Source organism: Perognathus longimembris, chromosome 11, assembly GCF_023159225.1.
Source record: "Perognathus longimembris pacificus isolate PPM17 chromosome 11, ASM2315922v1, whole genome shotgun sequence".
NCBI classification, from domain to species: domain Eukaryota; kingdom Metazoa; phylum Chordata; class Mammalia; order Rodentia; family Heteromyidae; genus Perognathus; species Perognathus longimembris.
The window spans coordinates 29,635,974-29,658,191 of record NC_063171.1 but is presented as its reverse complement, the minus strand read 5'-3'; the positions used below and the strand labels follow the sequence as shown (position 1 = coordinate 29,658,191).

The window sequence follows — 22,218 nt, the reverse complement described above, 5'->3', positions numbered from 1 at the left end:
TGCCTTTTTAACACTAGGAAGTAGTTACAGGCCCAGTTTGCCAGATATTTCTTCTTCCAATTTTTCATGAGAATCAAACATAGAGATTTTTCATGTTTTTAAAAAAATATTTGAATTGTTCTAATCTTTAGATATCTGGTCTTGGTTCAAACCATGAGTATGGATAGATATGCTAGCATATTCCTTCAAAGAGACTCCCAAATGTCAGACTATATTTCAAGTCATCTTTTTAGGGAACATTTGGTCCGTATCTCTGAGAGTGCTCATCACAGCAATCGTGTTGCACTATAAAGACAATGTGGAAATCATTGTCAACCGTGTCCCCTAGAGTTGTGCAGTGCTCACACAACCAGCATTTAGATTTCCTTAAGCGCCTTGTAGATTGAGTTGCGTTATAAATGCTTTTCCCATGAGTTTGCCAAGTTGCATGCTAGTCTATTAGTATGCATCCAATAAATATGCAGTAGTTCCTAGATTCCAGTTAAAATGTGCCAGAAGGAAGTTTTTAAAAACAGTTTTTAGAGTATTTTCAGGAACTCCTTTACCTTTCTTCCAAAAGCGCTTTATAAGCCAGAGGAGAAATGAAGTCACTGCAAGAAAGGAGGTCCCTGCGATAGAAAGTCCAGCTACCAAGGGAAGATTGGACTCTGCAGGGGCTAAGGAAACAAGAGGGAAAGGATCATGAGGAGAAGCGATTGGCTTTAAAATCACTTTTGTCATTTGTCTGTACATTGATTTCTAGGAGCAGAAGAGCTATGCAGTTAAGTGCTTAAGGCAGAGACCTGCCACCAAAGGTCTTTAAGATCTTCCCCAAACCAACCTAGTGGCTAAATCCTGCCAGAACTTCCAGATAGAACACTAACTTGCCACCAAGTTTATTCACATGTCACAGCATATCTGGGTTAATACTGTCCCATTCTCATTCTCTCTCTCTCTCTCTCTCTCTCTCTCTCTGTGTGTGTGTGTGTGTGTGTGTGTATCTTACTCTCATTCCCATTTTCCACTTCTTATTCTTCTTTTTCCTCTAACTCTCCCTTTTCCAGTTGTCAGAATATGCTGTCACATGCTTTCTAGCTCCAAACGGCTAAATATCCACCAGCTCCTTATCCATGTCCATTCTGATTTGGACGTGATGGATAGTTAATCATTGCAGCCAGATCGGACCCGATTCTTTAGCCTCTGAGACAATCACAAGCAATCAATGGGTTACCTTCACAGGTAGGCAGCATCCCCGACCAGAGTCCTGTGGCACCGCAGGTAAGAGCTTCAGAGCCATTGAGAGTCCATCCTTCAGGACATGCAAACTTGCACACAGTGCCAAACACTGAAGCCCCACTGCAGCTCATGTTCATCTTTTCTGGAGCATCTAGGCTTACACACTGCATGACTGCAAATGAGAAGCACAGAGGTAGAGCTTAGAAAAACCAATGCAAAACCTTAAAACTGGCTTAAAAAATCAGTCACCATCTGTGTCACTATGAGTACCATTTAGCCATGTAAGAAGCTGAAATGAAACCCCTTAGAATAATTTAAATTTAGAAACTTATCAGGAATTTGACCTGCACCCAAAGAATCTAAACTTAGTTCTACCTTGGCAAGAAGGCATTTCCTGTGTCCACAGTCCCTGAGCTGTGCACTCAAGGTCAGCTGCTCCGTGGATCTTAAAGCCTTCCTTGCAGTGGAAGGCACAAGAGGACTTGTGGGTAAATTCTCCAGTAGGGGCGTGAGTACAGTTCATGAAGCCATTCCTGGGCTGAGAGACAGCATCACACTTCACAGCTGGAAGACAGGAGAGAACATTCCAGAGGTGTTTGTGTCATGTTGCAGCAAGTGTGGAGATAGAGGTAACCAGGTCCCATGCTATAATATCGAAACAAAGATGCTACCTTCCTATGTGTAATTCTTACTGTCCTAGTACCCTGTAGGGCTATAATAACTAGTGGGAAGTCTTTAATAGGGAATATTAGTTCCTGATCCCTGTGACATTCACAGAAACAAAGTTAAGGAATCTTAGGCAACCAGAAAGCTACTTCCAGATGGTTTCTAAAATAAAGGTGAAGACGAGGTATCCCCATGAAGTTGCCATGGTTTGCAGCTTGGTTACAGGATGGTGGCTTTTGCTCTTAAAATGTACTCTCTCTCACACCTGGTTCTGAGAAGATAGTGCCTGATGGTGTAAGCTGATCATGATGCAAGCGGATCAGGCTCTTGCTCTAAATTTTGTATGTATCAAGATGACCACTGTGGTGACATTATGTGGAGATATTCACATCATGGCTAGTTGTGAATTTCCAAAAAAAAAGATGACAATGCTTTGAGATTCACATAATGTTTTCAAAAGTCAACATGTGAAAGCTTGTAATGTGATTTTCCCCCTTCTATTGAGAATTCTGCTGGGTATTCTGTTGGTATATGCCTCTAATACTACTCAGGAGGCTGACACGTGGTTCAAAGCCAGCCTGGACTGAAAAGTCCATGACACTTTATCTACAAAAGGAACCATCAAAAATCCAGGCTGCAAATGTGACTCAAGCAATTGAGTGCTAGCCAGCAGAGCAAGCAAATAGTGCAGAGTTTAAAGCCCTGAGTTTAAATCCTGGTTCCAAAGAAGCAAAAACAAACATGAACCAAAAACAAAAATAACAACAACAACAACAAAACCCACCAACTGCTCAAGTGATAGAGCAAACCTGCCCTGACTTCAAACCCATTCTGAAGGGGAAAAAAAACCCCACAACTCTATGATGTTCAATGTCTATCAGTGAATATTGACATACCTGCATTTTAAAAGCAGCATAGGATTGATTCATTTATGCTGCATTTAGTCCTTTCCCTGACAAAATGTTTGGTAGTTTTTTTTTCTCATATGAATCTTTAAAAAATTAGTGTCAAATCTGATATCTATACTTAAAGTGGACACCTGGATTCAGAGCTCATTTTCAGCACCCAAGATAAAAGATTACTGCTATTCTAGAAACACAAGTGTAAAGGAGGGCATCTTAGGCTCACCTTCACACACTGGGCTTTGCTGTGTCCATTGCCCTTGGGCGGTGCATTCAACCTTGGCTGGCCCTTGCAGGGTGAAGCTCTCCTCACAGGCGAAGGTGCAGGATGACTTGAAGGTGAGCTCTCCAGCCGTGGAGTTGGTACAGTACATAAACCCATGTTGAGGACGGTGGAGGGCACCACATACCACAGCTGTAACACATGCATGCATTCATAGTAAGAAATCTGTCCCTGCCCATCGCCTTTACAATAAATTTAAAAAATCTAGCTTGTCAATTTTGAGTGGAGGTTGAGAAAGAGTGCGTGCCCTACCTTTACACACTGGTTCTTTGTTGTCCCAGTGCCCAGATGAGGTGCATGTGAGGAGCACGGCACCCATGACCTCATACCCTTCCTCACAGTCAAAAGCACATGTTGTGTTCCACCGGAAGCTTCCAGGGCCTTGGGAACATTTTCTGACCCCATTGGCAGGACTAGTCAAAGCATCGCACTCAACCACTGGGGAGTGGAAAGAGCACAATGAGTTTTACAGAAAGATGACATGTTACCTCTTGTTGAATTGGAGTTTCAAGCAGAGCAAGAATGCCACCTTCAAAGAGTAGGTCCCAAAGTCCTATGATAATCCTACAACAGTCCTATGACAACACAGTTTTTTTTCTTTATTATCACTGTCGCCATCTTTTCTGATTCATTTTTACTTTGACCATGCCACTATGCATGCCACTATGCATGGTCAAAGTAAAAATGATACCTTATTTGTATAAGGTGAAAATAATAGGTTCCAGATCAGGATTTATAACTGGTTGAGATAAAAGCAATAGAGACATAAATGAAATAATTTACTTTTATCACAGTGATATGTGAAGGACCAACATTTTCCTCCAGAAAGATGAGCTTCAGTGAGAAAAAAAAAAAAGAGAAATGGCTTGATTAGCATGGATTAGGTTTTGCCCATTTCATGAAAAAGATAAGCAGAAAAGGAAGGTGAGACTATCATTGAGACTTACAGAGTACAGCTCCTCTGTGCCTTGGATGGTTTGCTTTTAGGGTTACCAGAGCCTCAAAAATGCCACTTCAAACAAGAAAAAGCTTCTCTCGAGCCCACAGGTCTTAAATTGGCCATACATATTGACTGAGCTAACCTGTGTTTCTAAAGATAGCCATAGAAAGAACTTCCACTGCAGTTTGAAAATGCTTTGAATTGGATGAAACTCAGGAAATGAGGACATGTTTGAGAATATTCTGTGCATTCCGAGAGGGATTTACCATTGCAGGCTGGAGGAGGAGCACTCCATTCTCCTGAGGACATGCACTGTGGGGGCTCCAGGCTGCTGGGCACATAGCCCCTGTCACAGCTGACAGAGCAGGAGGAACTGTAGCTGTAGCTCCCGAACGGGCCGGTGCAGTCCAGGCTCCCATGCTCAGGATGCTCCTGGGCTTTACAGGTCACAACTAGAAGAAGAACCCAAGTCATTTGTGTTCAATCTCTCATCTGCTGATGTGAGGCAGACCCCTAGGAATTCTAACTATGGCTTCCAGAATGTATCCTGTGAACCCATCACCGTGGAACTAAACATCTATTATTACCATCTTTATTTCACTCTGCAACCTAGAGAGTTTAATGGCAGTCATATAATGACTTTCATGGCAATCCCCATGCACAATGGTGGTTCCATAAATATACCTTGTCAAGGTGCCATAGAATAGCAAATAGTGAATCTGTGCTATGACCCCAGGAATGGAATGACTACATAGGCTCAGCTCCCAAATAACTTATTGCACCATTATGATTCAGTGATGGGAAGGCAGGCATTCAAGACAGCTGGAATGTGAGATTGGTGCTACCTTCTCAAGACTTACCTTGCTCACATGTAAGTCCACTGAATCCGGGGTCACACTTGCAGGTGTAGTTATTGATGGTCTCTATACATTCTCCATGGCCATTGCATGATGCTTGGGTACAGGCAGCTGCAGAAATAATGATCCAAAATGAAGGCAACTATAAGGGTGTCTACCATGAATTACTTTATGAGTGCAAGAAATGCATCATCAATGTGCTCATGAGTTTGACGGAAGTGCTTTATACAAACTGGTCTGATTGTGAGGATCATCTCTTTTATACCTAGAGTTAATACACAGACAACAGAGCAGCTTTTGCTGGCACCAAGCAGAAAAATAAATCATTCTATCACAAGCACTAAAGACATTTCCCCTACCTCAAACCCACAAATCCATGTGTTTACAGGTACTCTCTACACCAATAAAACTACATATACCTCCCCACACACATATGGAGAATGCACATACATTCCTGCCTGCATTCACATGAAGTTAAAAGGGATACCATGGCAGTTATACATGGTGTTTTAAAGTTGCATGTTTAGGGCTAGGAATGTTTCTTAGCAGTAGAGTGCTTGCCTAGCATGCATGAAGCCCTGGGTTCAATTCCTCAGTACCACACAAACAGAAAATGCTGTGGCTCAAGTGGTAGTGTGCTAGCCTTGAGCAAAAGAAGCTCAGGGACATTGCTCAGGCCCTGAGTTCAAGACCCAGGACTGGCCAATAAATAAATAAATAAATTGTGTGCTTAAAAATATAAACTAGGGCTGGGAATATGGTCTAGTGGCAAGAGTATTTGCCTCGTATACATGAAGCCCTGGGTTCGATTCCCCAGCACCACATATATAGAAAAAGGCCAGAAGTGGCGCTGGGGCTCAAGTGGTAGAGTGCTAGCCTTGAGCAAAAAGAAGCCAGGAACAGTGCTCAGGCCCTGAGCCCAAGCCCAGGACTGGCTTGGTTACTTTCTCCGTGTCACTGATTCTCCTTGAAATAATGCCCTTGAAGCCTGTAGTTTTGCACCTGCCTGGTAGACCTGGCCCCAGAGACAGCCTGGCCCTCTGTCCAAGCTCCTCTTCCCAGAGAATGACATGTTCCCAACTGAAATAGACGTCTGGACTCCCATCCCCCATCTCCCTGAATCCAGCCAGTGTTTCCCATTCTTACCAGGACTGGCCAGCTCTGCCTTGGAGTTCTGTTACAGCTTCCCAACTGTCCTTCTCCTGCTGTCAACTCTTTGCCCATGGATTCTAATATGTTATTTACGAGATAGACAGTCTCCAGATTCCCGAACCTCCACCCTCTCTTTTAACCTCACACTCAAACCAAGTTCTTGACCTGGCCTGGTCTCTCTGGGAGATGATTCTTCAGCCTTAGGGCTCCCTGTTTTTCCCAGTTCTTCCCAGCTCCCTCAAACTAGCTGGCTCCCAGACCCTAAGCTGAATGGGCATCAAGACTGGCTCAGCCCTGAGGCCCAAGCATATATTATACTAATATTATATATATATATATATATATATATATATAAAACTAACCAGAGTAGAAACAATCGTGGTATGCTATAAATTTGACAAACTGCTCAAACGCTGAAACTACTCCCCCCCACCTGCTGCCGCTAACTTCCTACCCGTGTAGCACAAAGCCAGCTTCTTTTTGCTGCATCTCTCATCGTTCCATTTTCCAGAATCGTGCTGTCTCTTGATGTAGATCTCCACACAGTCCTCGTTGTTTTGTTTGTTGTTTGGCTCACCTGGAGCCCAGTTCTTGGCTTCTTCAGTCAGGGGCTTCTGGGTCCCTACCCAGACCCACACACCATTTACTTTTCTGATTCCAATCCAGTAGTAACTTGGTGAAAAGCTCAATGTGGCATTTAGGTATGCAATCTCTTCTTTATTTTGAATTGCTACCAGATGTGTATACCTTTGCTGACAATAAGCACTGGCTTCGTCATAAGTCAGGAGTTCTGTGGAGGGGTGGTAAGACCAGGCTCCGCTTTCTTCAGTGAGAAGCACTAGAGGGCAGGGAGAGGAGTGCAAATGGGAGAATTTACTTCTGGAATGGTTTAACTTTCTTAATTGCTTTGTAATGTGTACACACACAGGTGGTCTTTGGAATGGCTCAAGCATTATCAACTTCTCAAAAGCAGGAAAAAGAACACTGGAAGGAACTAGCATTTATTGTGTTTCTCTATTGCCACCAGCCACACTAAATGTTCTTTATTGTCTTCCTCTGCCACCAGCTAGTAGTATACCCACCTTACAGTAGAATAGCAACCAACACAATGAAGTTTTGGGGCCCTTACTGTGTTCCACCAAATACTGAGATTTTGAAAAGAACCATGTATTGAATCCTTGTTGTGACTAAAGGGGACACTAATCGTCAATACTTGAGATATAGTGCAACTAAATCTCTAAGAAACAAAGCAAACTGCTCCTAACACAAGGTAGCAGGTAGCGATTGGCGGGGTACAACTAAACTTCCTACAAAGTACAGCCCCACATGCAAGGAAGAACATAGTGGGAAGCTGAGAACCCCTGGTGTGTCTAATGACACTACTCACCCAAAGTGAGAATGGAGAGAAAGTGTGAGGCAATCATGACTCCGAGAGGGCTTTTCAACAAAGGGTTAAGTGTGAGATGCTTTTCTGGGGAGAGAAAGTACAAATACAATATTGATTATAGAAGGAAACACTCCTTAACTAGTTACAGTCTTTTACCATGAATCTTATTGAAAGCAGCATCAAAGGAAACTACACATAGACTCCCAGTGCCCCATCTGTCATTCAAAGACATTTTCTATCATGGATATGTACAAAATATAAGGTTTTATCATTTAGGGATGAAGATAAAAGACAGATTTTTAACTACAATGCAATAAACCTGGCAGAGATGTTTTTATGAGAAGGCTTTTTAGCATATCTCTTTACCTTGAGAAATCTGTTTCATGACCAAAGTCGCTATGATAAAGGGTTCTTCTACACTTACCGTTTTTGTCAACTGGTTACTGGAGTGCCCAACTTCTCAGCTGTGTGCTACTTCTGTCCCCTCTGTCCTGGCAGTTTGGATGTGAGGTTAGCTGAGAAGCCCTGAGCAGTCTAGCTCTGCTGGAACACTTTTATAGGTGGGTTGGCTTCCTGTAACAGGACGATACTGCCAAAGTCTATTGAAGAGGAAATCCTTTACAACATCCAAAAAGTTTCCTGGGAATACCCACCATGATTAAAACAAAAAAAAAAAAAAGAAGAAGAAAGAAAACCAAAACCATGATGTCAGAAACTCTCCCTTTTCCATACTTTTATGTTTTTCATGTGATTTTATTCATATGACAGGAGAACCAGATTTTTTAATTCTAATAATGTAAATTTCATGTTTTTTAAATATTTAAGACTTTAATCAGCCATATAATTGTGGTTGTTTTCAGAGTTTCATAAACATAACTAAGAATGTTTTGCTATGTGTGATGTTCAATTCTCTTGACTTTTCTTCTCCATAGCCATCATTTGTGAATACACTGAAAAAAGTCTCTAATGGACTAACTCAGCCTTTTTGAATACACACTGTCACAGAGGAATATACCAGAATGGACACATTGATCCTTGGATTTTTGCACACAGGTAAAGACTAAATCAGGGCTGGGGATATAGCCTAGTGGCAAGAGTGCCTGCCTCGGATACACGAGGCCCTAGGATCGATTCCCCAGCACCACATATACAGAAAATGGCCAGAAGCGGCGCTGTGGCTCAAGTGGCAGAGTGCTAGCCTTGAGCGGGAAGAAGCCAGGGACAGTGCTCAGGCCCTGAGTCCAAGGCCCAGGACTGGCAAAAAAAAAAGACTAAATCATAAAAACTACCTTTCACTTAGATAGTCTAAAAATACCTGTGTCTCTAAAACAAGAAGCAAGTGGGAAATAGATTTAGATGTACCTTCCTGGGAACATTCATGGTTAGAGCAAAGAAAAACTAAAGAAAGAAAAATAAATAAAAATTAAAAATTAGAGCTAGGTATGGTAGCACATGTTAGCACTTGGAAGCAGAGGCAAGAAAATCAAGTTCCAGTTCAGCATGGGCTACATAGTAAGATACTATTTATTTTTAGAAATGTACATGTTAAACATAAAATACATATTTTACGCAAAATTTATTTTAACCTTTAAAACTGTACGTGTATAAAGAATGGAAACCACTAAAACATTATCAGTAACTAGGAATTTTTATTTCTTTCCTAATTGTTCTCAGGTTTTGCTGTGATCCTCCTCCTCCTCCTCCTCCTCCTCCTCCTCCTCCTCCTCCTCCTCCTCCTCCTCCTCCTCCTCCTCCTCCTCCTCCTCCTCCTCCTCCTCCTCCTCCTCCTCCTCCTCCTCCTCCTCCTCCTCCTCCTCCTCCTCCTCCTCCTCCTCCTCCTCCTCCTCCTCCTCCTCCTCCTCCTCCTCCTCCTCCTCCTCCTCCTCCTCCTCCTCCTCCTCCTCCTCCTCCTCCTCCTCCTCCTCCTCCTCCTCTTCCTCCTCCTCCTCCTCCTCTTCCCTCTTCTTCTTCTTTTTGCCAGTCCTGGGCCTTAGACTCAGGGCCTGAGCACTGTCCCTGGCTTCTTTTTGCTTAAGGCTAGCGCTCTACCACTTGAGCCACAGCGCCACTTCTATCCATTTCTTATATATGTGGTGCTGGGGAATCGAACCCAGGGCTTCATGTAAATGAGGCACGCACTCTTGCCTCTAGGCCATATTCCCAACCCCATGATCCTTTTTCATTGTATATACGTGTGTGTGTGTGTGTATACAAGCTCACATACCTGTTTGCATGGCAGATGCCAGTACGGGGGCTTGAATTTATAGCCCAGGCCTTATCCTTTAGTTTTTTCACTCAAAGTAGGTGCTATATACAACTTGAACCACAGCTCCACTTCTGGGTTTTTTCTATGGTAGTCATTTGGAGATAAGAATCTCCAATATAGACTTTCTTGCCCAAGCTGAGTTCAAGCTGCAATCCTCAGATCTCAACCTTGAGTAGTTAGGATTACAGGTGTGAACCATTGGTGCCTGGCTTCCCTTTTCACTTTTACAGTAAAAAGAATACAGTCTTTAAAAAACATGTGCTCAAATTCAAATGAAAAGGTTGGATATACTATCATCCCTTCCCACTTTTCATATTGGCATTTCTTTTGGGTGACTGTACAATATTCCTTATCTCAGCATCTTTTTAACTTACATGACAGAAATAGGTTGAGTTATATTATAAATTCTCACACATAAGAAAGTAAATAATTTTTGACCAAGAAAAAGGAATACCCACTAGGGGATTAGCACAAGTATGAGTATGTGCTTATTCTCCTGTGATTTAAGTGGACTCAGAATTGCACTACTCCCCCTTTCGGGGCTTCCTAGATGATCTGAGATGGTTAATTTTAATTTGCTTCCTGTTTGGCAGCACCTTATCAAGAAGCTTCCGTTTTTCTGTTTGGGGATTTAAGGACTAAGGAATGGGAGTATCTACAAAATGGGCCAATTCTGGTGAATTTCCAAAGCGGAAGAAACAGGGAGGGTGGGTGGGCTGGTTCATTATCAGAACTTTTCCTGAATATGGACAGAATGTTTGCAGACCATTGTTAACAGGAAGGGAAAGAAGAAGAAAAAAAAAATACCTCCAAGATTTAGAGAAGCTCCCTGGCTTTGTTTCCCTTGGCCATTTGTATGCCTTGTGTTAAGTCAGAAGTTTCCTAGGGGCCTATTATTAGCAGTGTTCTCAGTACCTCACATCAGAAAAATTCCAGCCTCGTCACTTTTAACAGCTCTGATTTTTATCATGTCAGGAAGAAAATGCAACAATTCGAAATGACTCTTAAAGGACACCAAAGGGTAAGGAAAAAAAGGACCACTTTTTTTTCTTACCCCACACTAAAAAAATCAGAGAACAACCTGAATTTTCTAGCTTTCTTTATAATTCAGAAATAGATACCATTGATTAGGTAAGCATTTTTCTATTTGGAAATGACTGCACTAACTTAAAAAAATGAATATTTCAATGCAGTGGCTTAACACATGACATATTTCTTTTTCACCAACTAGCTCTGTAATGTGGAGCACTCTCCTTTGCTTCTTTAAGCTTCATTTTCCAATATGGGAATCAGAGGTGCATCTGGCTGTCATATTATGAAGTACTATTTCTGCAGATGGCTTTCATGTTATGACATAATGACAAATATAGGGAGAAAGACACTTTTGATGGCATTGGGGACTGATCTCAAGACCTTGAGCTTGCAAGTTAGACATTCTACTACATGAGTCACACCTCTATCCCTTTTGTACCTGATTATGTTCCTGGTAGGGTCTTGCTTCATGTCCTGGGAAGCCTGGACTGTGGTCCTCCTATTTGGACATGACTGGTGTTTATCTTTTACCTTTGCATGCTGTCATTGTGCTTTCGCAGGAGTTTGGATAACAGGCCTGCACCATTGTTTCCAGCCATTGGTTGAAAGAAAGGAAGGAAAGAAAAAGAGAGAGAATAACTCATAATAGATACTGCATAGAGAATTCTGGCTTGTAAGCCAAGTACTTTACATACATGCCTTTAAACAAATACAACAAAATGGAAGGTAGGCATTAATTTTATTTTTCTAGAGGATAAAACAGAGACATAGAGAGGTTAAACAACTTGCATATTTTTAGTTAATTAATGATAAAGCTGGGATTCCATTCCACATATGTCTTGCCCTACTATCCATGTCCTTTTGATCTCATTGGGGAGGCTCACCTTAATTTTTACAGGCGAGAAAATGCTAGAACAACTTACTCTATCCTGACTCTCTAAGTTTAGTGTCTTATGAAGGGACTTTTCTGAAGAGGATGTTGAGTCACCATGGAAGTGGTACAAATTATTTCTTTGGGAAATGATCCCCAGAAACTGTAGGGATATGAAGAAGGGAAAAGGGAAAGTAAGGCATGCAACAGGGGTATGTCAATAAATAAGTCACCTCAAAGAACAGCCAGGAGATATTCTCTTCAGGGAACACCAGGAGACAGTGCAGAACACTTCAGAAAATCCCAAAGAGGGACAAGAGAGCTGGAGTCAATCAATCAGTCATTTTCAATCATTGGCTGAGGGCTTCTCCCTGCTCCTATGCTTTGAGGTGGATTCTTGAGACCAGAGAACACCATCCACATATGCCAATTATTTCAAGTAACTGAGTTTAGCATATACAGATATGTATATGCTACATATGCTACAGCATATACATAACTGTATATGCTGTGTGAAGTCATGGTAAGATTATTCATTTTCTATTATTGCCTTAAGTTGGTGGCTGCAAGCAACAAAAACTTCGTGTTAATAGATGGGTTTCTCTGCTCTGGGTTTAAATTAAATGTACTTCCAAGATCATTCAAACTGATGGCAGAAGAAAGTTCCTTGTGGTTGTGAAACAGAGGTCTATAATCCTCCTGTTTATGTCTCCTGTCATAGCTGGGATGATAGGCATACACCACTGCACCAGCTTGTCCTTGTTGCAATGGGAGTCTATGAACTTTTTTGTTCAAGCTGGCCTAGAACTGCAATTCATCCAATCTCAGCCTCCCAGTAACTGATAGTTCAGGTGTGCACCATTACACCTAGCTATTGGTTGAACTTTTTGACTGGACCAGAGTCGTGTCTATTTCATCTCCAAAATGAGCAATAGCTGGTTAAGTCTCTCCCTTCAAACCTCTCCAAACTCCCCTTCTACCTCAACTTGCCTCTGCATACCACTTCTCTATTCCTTTCTGTGGAGATCATGAGATTGCACTGTTTACCCAAATAATAAAAATAAATATTCTTGTTTTAAGTTCAGCTGGCTAGTAATTTTAATTCAACCTGCAAAGGCCTTTCTCAGTGGTCCCTGCATTGCTATTTTATTAGATAATTGGCATAGGAACCTGGATTGATGGGGGAGGGGGAAAGGTCACCTTTAAAAGTATGCCTATTACAGCCAGATACCAGTGGCTCACACCTGTAATCCTAGCTTCTCATGAGCTGAGATCTGAGGATCACGGTCTAAAGCCAGCCTGGGCAGGAAAGTCTGTGAGACTCTTATCTCCAATTGACCACCAGAAAATGGGAAGTGGCACTGTGGTTCAAGTGATAGAGCGCTAGCCTTAAACTGAAGAGCTCAGGGACAGTGCCCAGGCCCAGAGTTCAAGCCCCATGACCACCACCAACAACAAAAAAGCATGCCTATTATGGTAGGAATTTAATCTTCAGACATGTAATCCAGAGACTAGGTTGAATAGTTAATCTAAGTTAGCACTGGGATGGTGTATCTTATGAATTAGCTCCTCTTCTTAAAATGGGACTACTCCCTGCATACAAAGATTATCCTTATCCTTAAGTGTAAATAAGATATACAAATTATAGCTAACATTTTTAGGTATCTACAGCTCCCTTGACACACATTTTTCTTGAATAAATTCAAGTAAGTCTGTTGGTCTTTATGTCTTACTTGTTCCTTCACTGTATGAACTATTCCCCACACAATTTTTGCCCGTTACCCTATTTGCCAGTTACCCTATTTGAACAATATTAGTAATTAATAATCTAGCAACTACTATTAATTGTCCACTTACTTCAACATCAGATGTTGGGCTAAGGACTTAAATCATGTCATTTGATTACTGTAACACAGTCAAGAATTAGGTATTGTATCTCCACTTTTTCTGATGAGTACATTGCTGCTTATAGAGTTTAAATAACTTTCTCCAAATTTTGTAATCAGTAGAACTTTATCTCAAACCCATGTTCAACTGATTACAAAGTTTCTGGCTACCACAATGTCATTGCTGTAGCTGACCTGTGTCTTTGCCACTCTGTTTAGACTGTGTGTTACTTTGGCAGCTCCTATGCACCTGTACAGACAAGGATACTAGGAACACAAAAAAAGTATGGAGAAGCTAGTTATGCAGAAGCACATTCTAATAGGTGATGTAATAGTGATGTTTGTCATTATCAGATTTTACTTACAGCTACTATTTCCAAAATTTTTGCTTTCAAAGGGGAATCATTTTGCAAATCATAGTAATGCCTCCTCCTAGGATATTCTATTTGTTGTATTCCCAGGCCCTGACTCAGCCTGACTTTTAGTAAATGATCAGAAATATTTCCTGAATGAATAACTGAACAAAGTCAAGTGAGATATGTAAACTGTGTATTCATGCTTTTTAAAGATGAGAGTGTGTTAGCTTTTTCATTACTGTGAAAAAAAAATAGCTGATACGCAAGCCCTAAGGAAGGAAGGATTTTCTTTGGCTCACACCTTCAGAGGCTCCAGTCCCATGGTCAGCTTATTGTGAACCTGTGATAAGGCAAAACATCATAACAGAAGGAATGGCAACACAAAGCTGCCCACTTCATCACAGGCAGAAAGCAAAGAAAGGCCAGCCATGCTTTTGGTCTTTGGTGCCATTAGTCTTCCTTGTTCTCCTCTTTTATTCTATTTTAGACCACGGCCCATTGGATGGTGCTAACCACATTCAGGATAAGTCTTCATCACTTAAATAATACCCTCACAGATACACCCAGAGGTCTACTTTACTAATCTCTTAGTGTCTCTCAGTTCATCCAGGTTCACAGTCGAGAACCATAGGTACCATTCACACTATTCTACTTTAATTTCTCAGAATGCAAAGACAAGCACACTTGAAAAATACCAGCCTTTGTATCTCTTACCCATTACTGAGTATGGACTCTGAGAAGCTAAATGAGAGAGAGATTGGTGAGCCTGACCTCTCATCATGAGAACCTAGCAGGTGGTTATCCCTTAAGGCAGCCGTGAGACCTTTCAAGGAGCACATTGCTACACTGAAAAATGATAGAATCCAACTATTATAAAGTCTTTGATATTTTGTTTTTCAGTATTGGGGATTGAGCCCAGAGCTTTGTGCATCATAGGACAGGTAAAGTTCTACCCAGCTATATGCTGAGTCCTAGATGCAAATATTATAGACAGAACTGAGATGTTGATATAAGTAAAGACAGTATTTCCTCTGACTTAGAGCATTTGCAAAGCCCTCCTAGAGCATCTTAAGATTCTGAGAATAGTAAATTAAGCCTAATTCTGGGAGGTTACAACCTCCACAGCAAAATGGAACAATGCTAGCACAAAAGTAGGAAAACATCCAGACAGAGGAGTGGGCAGGGTGCCTGATCTAAAAACACTGCCTATACCAGTTGCCCTGGAGCTGCCTGTGTGTCTGTATGTCTTCTTTATCGCAATGCCATCTGTCTATGATGCAGGAGTCGGGGGGTTAGCTACAGCCCTTTTACCTTGTTTAGGCATGTTACAATTTGAATGTTTGTGTGGAGGAGATCATCTCAGGTGATGAATTGGTAATCACGAGTAGTGTGCAAACATTGTCCAGGAACAAGACAATGAAGGAAAAATGCTGGGCTGACATTCAAAACAGAATTTCCCTGCTCTCTGGATGTTGACACTTGCCCTCTGATGTTGTGAGGTTCCTTTGAGTCGTTGAATAGTGTTGATTTTGGAGAGAAAAAAAAAAAAGAGCTGTAAACTCCACAGGTCCTTCCCTAGGGGATGTTACAGGAATCTAGAGGGCAATTTCTCCAAGCCAGCAAGGCTTCAGCTCTGCTTTGAGTAGATAGGAAGAGAGGAAGAGATGAACAATAAGCAATAGCTTTTCTAAGCAGCTCAGCTTAATCACCTTATCTCATTAAAAGATGCCTCCAGTCAGTCTGACTAGAAGCAATCTGCATAAAAGACTATGATGCTAAGAAGTGGAATGTTTCCTTTAATTAGACTGCCTTGCCTGACTCTGGGAAATCAAACATTCTCAGTTTGTAGGCGCCACTATTCATGCTATTAAACGGATCAGTAGAAAGATGGCTGCTATAGATAAGATGGTTGGAAATTAGTCACTTAATCCCCCTGAAATATTCTTAAAAATTAAATCAAAAGTCCATTCTCTTGGGCTTTCTGTATGTAACAGACCACTCTATTAAATTGCTGGGAAGTGGAGGGAAATAGAAGAAAAAGCTGGTGATTGTAGCCATACACATATGAAAGCCAACAAAATATACTGGGAATTGCTGGCTGTGTGATGACCATAAGCAAGGTATGAAAATATGGAATTCCAGGTTCTTTATGTATAAAATAATATGAATAGTATGGTGTCAATGAACAAGAATGACTGCCAAGGGCTGGGGATATAGCCTAGTGGCAAGAGTGCCTGCCTCGGATACACGAGGCCCTAGGTTCGATTCCCCAGCACCACATATACAGAAAACGGCCAGAAGCAGCGCTGTGGCTCAAGTGGCAGAGTGCTAGCCTTGAGCAAAAAGAAGCCAGGGACAGTGCTCAGGCCCTGAGTCCAAGGCCCAGGACTGGCCAAAAAAAAAAAAAAAAAAAAAAGAATGACTGCCAAGCAGTATTCAGGGAAGAGAGATAAGTTTATTCCTGAACTGCTGGCCTATAGCCAAGATGATGCATGGCCTGAGAGAAGGGGACCCCCCTCTTTTCCCACCCCCCCCTTATCTAGGACAGGGGTGGGGAGGTGAGGACAGGTAAAGAGAGGAGGCTGCCTCTAGGTATGCCAGTTGCCTAGGTAACACAGGTACTGGATGGAGAGCTTAGCCAGGCAGGGGCATCTGCATGGAGCCCTTCCAGGGTGGACTGTATAATAATGACATAATTTAAAAATATAAATGAGATAATATAAGTAAAGCATCAGATATATATATTATATATTACATATATATTTTATATATATACAATATTATATAATATTGTATTTTATATAATATGTAATATTACTTTAATATTATAGAATATATTTATATATGATACTGTATTTATTTAATATATTACATATTATATAAATATATTTATAATATATACTTATATTTTATATGATACAACTATAAAATATGATACATATTTTATACATGTAATATAGTTATTATATGCATAAGATATTTATATATGTTAAACAAAATTATATTATATCAATATAATATATTATGTGTATTATATTATGTATATTATATGTAATATAATATATTATATGCATATGTATTATATGCAATATATTATATGTAACAATATATTATATGAAATATACATAATATGTAGCATATAGCAATTATATGATTATATAATTAATATATAATATACTTATTATATTTATAAAATATCTAGAACATAAGTATATATAGACATATATAATCACAATACAGCACATTGAAGCTGCTATTTGAAATTTTAGAATTTGCCATTCAGAAATGAATATTCATGGTTAAATATGTCTGAAGGAAACTTGAGAATTTCCTGGGCATTTAAAACAGAAATACATAACCTGCCAGCAATGTCTAATCCTAATGAAGAGCCTAAAGTTCTACACTAGTGGGAGATTTCTAAACTAATGTGATAAATCTCATTTCTGGTAAATGAATCCTAGAAAGAGTGAAGAGAACGAAACAGTGAACTCATATGTCACTTTTATCCAGTAATGAGACTTAACATCCCGATGAGGAGTGACACTGAGCCAGAGATTTCCTAAAATGATGGCAGGTAGTGATTAGTCCATCCACGTAGAGAGCAGCTCTACCTTTTGCCAGTGGTGTTGGCTTGGATTCTTTTTGAAGGCCTTACATCCCTTACATTCTTGTCATCTTAGTGACTTATTTAATTGGATGGTTTTTTTATATGTTATCCAGTGTTTTTGTTAACTTTTTCAGAGTTTCTCACTCACCATATTGTCAGAGATAGAAACTAGCATGGTTTCTTCTGAAAACATCCAATGCTGCTTCCTTGTGCATGTTACTGGGATTCACCCAGTGCCTTTGCCTAATGATGTAGCAAAGACTATAAAAGTGTTTATGGCCTTTTTAGTTAATAATCTGACTCTTGAGAATTCACTCTAAGGAAATAACTTCATAGTTACAAAACACTATTAGTACAAAACACAAAGATTTGCTTTGGGCAACCAAACACTGGAAACAACCTAACTGTTCATTAGGGAAATCATTTACTATGCAACTAATAAAAAACTCATAATGACTACTATAACGTGAATGCTAATTATGATGCAAAATTATACAAGGTGAGCACAAATTTTATGTTTATTCCAATTGTAGCTTCTAGGGTAAAATACATTTGCAGAATAATAAAACAATGCACCAAAATAGATACATTGGATTAGTAGGATTATGGTTTCATTATGCCAATTTAAATTTCTTTAATATTTCGAAACATTAATTTTAAAGTTCAAACAAACATGTCACTCATCTTTGCCACATGAAGAAAGCAGTATTTTTTTTTAATTTTACTGTAGTTTTGGCAGTTTCTCTCCTGTCAAACTTCAGCCAATGAGATAAGATTAAGTTAAAGAATCTCACCCAGTGGCCAGCAAGGGGAAGGTAGTTATCAAATGCTTGTCAGCCACTTTTTTTTCTCACTCCAGTGTGGAGGGAATCAGTGATTCCCTGAACATAGCAGCACTGATTCTTGAGACCAGCTTGAGCTATCAAGTAAGATCCTGTTTAAAAAACAGTAAGAGAAGAGAGGAGGAAGAGGAGAGGGGATGTTCTTCAAAATACAATGTGTTATATGACCATTATCAAAATCATACACATGGTGCTAATAACAAAGCCAATAACCGTATATGTGGGTGCTAAATGTGACAAGCTACAGTACAAATCAAAAGCCCTATGACTTCTTAAATGGATTGATTCTGACTTAAAGATAACTCTCACGGTAGAGCTCATTTCACACCCATCCTCTAATCCATGAAAATGGAAGTTGATCTTATGTAATTTTTTCCGGTCCAGCCTCTTCTCATGAATAATGTATGGTTCAGGAGAAAATGCAACACATGAGTTCAATGTGAAAATTCCTTACCATTTCTCACAGTTCACATGTGAGATAGGACAGAACATCCAGTGCCTCTTAACTTGTCTTATATGTAATAGGCACTAAATAAAAGTTTGTTGAATGACATCTTATTCCTTTTAATCATGTGATAGAAAACGAATCCCCAGAGGTATCCAAACTCTACAGTCTTCAGAATTTGTGAATGTCACATGTTGTGGTACAAAGGAATTTGCTGATATGATTAAAGGCATACATTTTGAGATTGTCTACATGAGCCAGTTTACACACACACACACACACCCCTCTTAAAAGCATAAACTCCTTATTGTGTTAGAGAGAGAAGATGGAGAATTAAAAGGAGGGAGATTTAACTTGTGAAAATGACTGTTTACTGGTACTGGCTTTTAAGGATGAGATAAGGAGGCAAAATAGACAAGGAATGTGGGTGGTCTTGGAAGACTGGGGAAAGCACCCTCAGCTGACAGCCAGCAGGAAAACAGTCCTGTAGCTATGATAAGCTTTCTGCCAACAACTCAGATAGTGAGGGAATGGCCATGTCTCCTGAAAAATGCAGCATTATGACAACTTACCCAGGTTAAGTCAGATTTCTGACCTCCATAATTGTCAGATAATACTTTAATGTTAGAAGTTAAATTCATGCTATTATCAAAGCAATAAAAAGCTAATGCCAACAGAATTGACAGAGAGTCAGAGAAGGAGCTCTTCACTGATGATTTTGAAGGTATCTGAGCCAATGCCAGACAGATTAGTGGGGTCTCTAGCACAGTATAGTATCTGTCTTCCAGTATCATTTTGTTAGGCTCACCACATCTCAGCTACAAGCATAGGAAAGACAAAGCTGGACCCTGAGGAGCTGGAATAAAAAGATAGGAATAGGAATGTATCATAAACAAGAGCTTAAGTGGCAGGATGTTGCTCTCTCTCTCTCTCTCTCTCTCTCTCTCTCTCTCTCTCTCTCTCACCCTCCCTCCCTCTCTCCCCTCACACTGAGTCTTGAGAGGATTTTTTCTCCTGTGAGGTTATCATTGACAAGTCCAGATGGAACTGAATAACTGTGAGGAAAATAACAAGCCAGGTTCCCATGGCTCATGCCTGTAATATAGCTACTCAGGAGGCTGAGATCTAAGGACTGCAATTTGAAGGCAGCTGGGCAGGAAAGTCCTTGAGACTTATCTCCATTTATCCACCATAAAACCAGAAGTGGAGCTGTGGTTCAAAGTGATAGAGCACTAGCCTTGAGTGGAAAAAACTCAGGGACAGCACCCAGGCCCTGAGTTCAAGCCCTACAACCAACCAATACACAAAGAAAAAGAAAAGAACAAAGCTAAAAATAAGTGAGTTAAGTTAAATAAGTTAAAGGAACCAAAAAAATCTGTCAGTAGCTCAGACTTCCAAGGACTCTAATGTCCTCTTAAAAACCCCAAACAATGTAGTTGGAAATGAGCTTAAATGGAGAATTTCCTAAGCATATTCCCTATTGTTAGGAAGCCAGGCTGGCTTTCTAACCTACAACTATGCCAGGTAGTCATGCCACACAGCCACTAGGGATATGATATTAGTGATTTTTTTTTCAACAGGAGTGACTTCTTAATACATATCTATACAAGGAACAAAGTGGCTACTCAAGGGAGCCATGGCATGGTCTGCCTTCTGTACTGTTCCTTGTGTAACTTCGTAGCTCTTGGCAAGGCGTTTGTTAAAGGATAGAAATTTGATAGGTATGAAGTCATGTCCCTAGGGATTTGATTGAAAGATAATTTGTTCCTGGAACACGGGGAATTAGGGATCTGGCATCATATGGGTAACTTACCTAGTTCAGTGTAGTTAGTAGTAATAGTGAATTATTGGCTCTCAAAATTCCACTGAAGGACCAAACACTGACTAGGAACTAGGAACAAGTAAGTACACACTAGCTCATCTAGAAAAAAAAAAAAAAACAACTTGATCTTTTTCTTCAGAAATTTCCAAGGCAGATGCTTAATAACTAATCTGTTAAGTAGGATTATTGTTAACTAGACTCCTAGATGATTTTTAGGAAACATTCTTAAAGTTATTGTAACTGATAGCAGACTATGCCATGAGAGATCAATTGACGGTGTCCACACTGACATAAAATAAGTTGTTCCACAAATACATTAAAATCAGAGTGAGAGTGATTGGAACACATTGTAAGCATGTCTAAAAATGTAACTATAAAATCTCCCTGTGTATAATTAATGTAAACTAATTTTTTAAAGCAGTGTTTTCCATTCAGATGCAAGGCCAGAGCTCTACCCAGAGTAGGCCTGTCTTTTCCAATTGGTTGCTTATATATATATTTGAGTTCACTTGGTGGTTTATGCCTGTTTGTGTGTGACCAGTTAATTATTTGCATTGTTCCTTCATATATTCCAAACTATATGGTCTCAACTTGGCAAACTATTTCAAGTTATGGAATCTTTATGTGAATATCAGACACTTACAATGGATGGCAATGATCTATCTTTTCTGTTATTTGAGATACAGGTGATAAAATGGAAACATCCAGCCTCATTCCAGATAAGAATGGGCACTGATCAGGGTTCAAAATTGGTCACTGAGGCTACATTGAGACACAGGTTGTGCTTCCATCACGGTAAATGCATTGCAGTGGTGACAATGAGTCCTGTAACATTTTAAGCTCATGGGTCAAAAGACATAACAATAAATATATTCAATCAGTATGAAAATTATTCATAATTAGCTTTCTGTAACTCATCTTTCTAAAAAATGGAACAATCTAAGTGATGAATTAAATGGACTTGATGAGAGGGAGAGAGAGAAAGAGAATATAAGGTTACTGCTAGTGTCTAGCTTAGTTAATACACAATTCTTAGCCAGACAGAAAGTGTCTTATATGGGAAGATCACAAGCTTAAGTTTAGTAGGATGTGAGACACTGAGGAAAGTTTTTCTGTAGGCAATTGTGCAAGGAAAGATCAGGAGTTTGGGAGAGAAATGTGACCAAAAACTGGTATAACTATAAAATGGTACATCCACCTGGGAAAATCATTTGGAAGTTTCTTTAAAAACCACACATTACTCACTGTATAACACAAAGATAGTAGTCTTTAGCAATTATCTAAGAGAAATGAAAAATAATCTCTATCTACACAAAGACCTGTACATGGGTGGTCACAAATTTATCCATAAAAAAAAATCTAGAGTCAGGCATTGGTGACTCATATCTATAATCTTATATAATTGGATATACAGGATGGAATGAGAATACTGATCCAGAAAGACAGAGCCTTCTTTCTTAGAGACAATGAAGAAATACTAAACATGTTTAATTGCACAAATAATATGCTACTGTTATAGAATGTAAGATATGTTGGAAGGAAATGGTAGTTAAGAAAACTAGTTAGAAATGCTTGTGAAGGGAAAGCTCAAGTTAGGCGAGTGGCTTGGGAAGGAGTATTGAATAAGAAGAGCAACCAGTAGCGAAGATAGTGTTGGGGAGGTGATGAACCATTGGTCTTTATGTAAAA

General features: G+C 40.0%; 1 protein-coding gene and 1 non-coding gene across 2 annotated transcripts; one reads left to right on the top strand and one right to left on the bottom strand.

Moving 5' to 3' along the window:
• Positions 1 to 438: 438 nt before the first annotated feature.
• Sele (selectin E) lies at positions 439 to 7,888 on the bottom strand. Its single transcript, XM_048358181.1, has 10 exons — positions 7,827 to 7,888; positions 7,403 to 7,486; positions 6,470 to 6,853; positions 4,867 to 4,974; positions 4,273 to 4,458; positions 3,319 to 3,504; positions 3,010 to 3,198; positions 1,591 to 1,779; positions 1,211 to 1,387; positions 439 to 656 (listed from the first exon to the last, which is right to left on the bottom strand). Exons 2-10 carry the CDS (start codon positions 7,437 to 7,439, stop codon positions 439 to 441), a joined length of 1,674 nt encoding a protein of 557 aa, XP_048214138.1. The 5' UTR covers positions 7,440 to 7,486; positions 7,827 to 7,888.
• A 13,347-nt stretch (positions 7,889 to 21,235) lies between these two features.
• LOC125360285 lies at positions 21,236 to 21,365 on the top strand. The gene has a single exon (XR_007212686.1). It is a non-coding gene; the product is annotated as a small nucleolar RNA SNORA1 (small nucleolar RNA).
• The last annotated feature ends 853 nt before the right edge of the window (positions 21,366 to 22,218 follow it).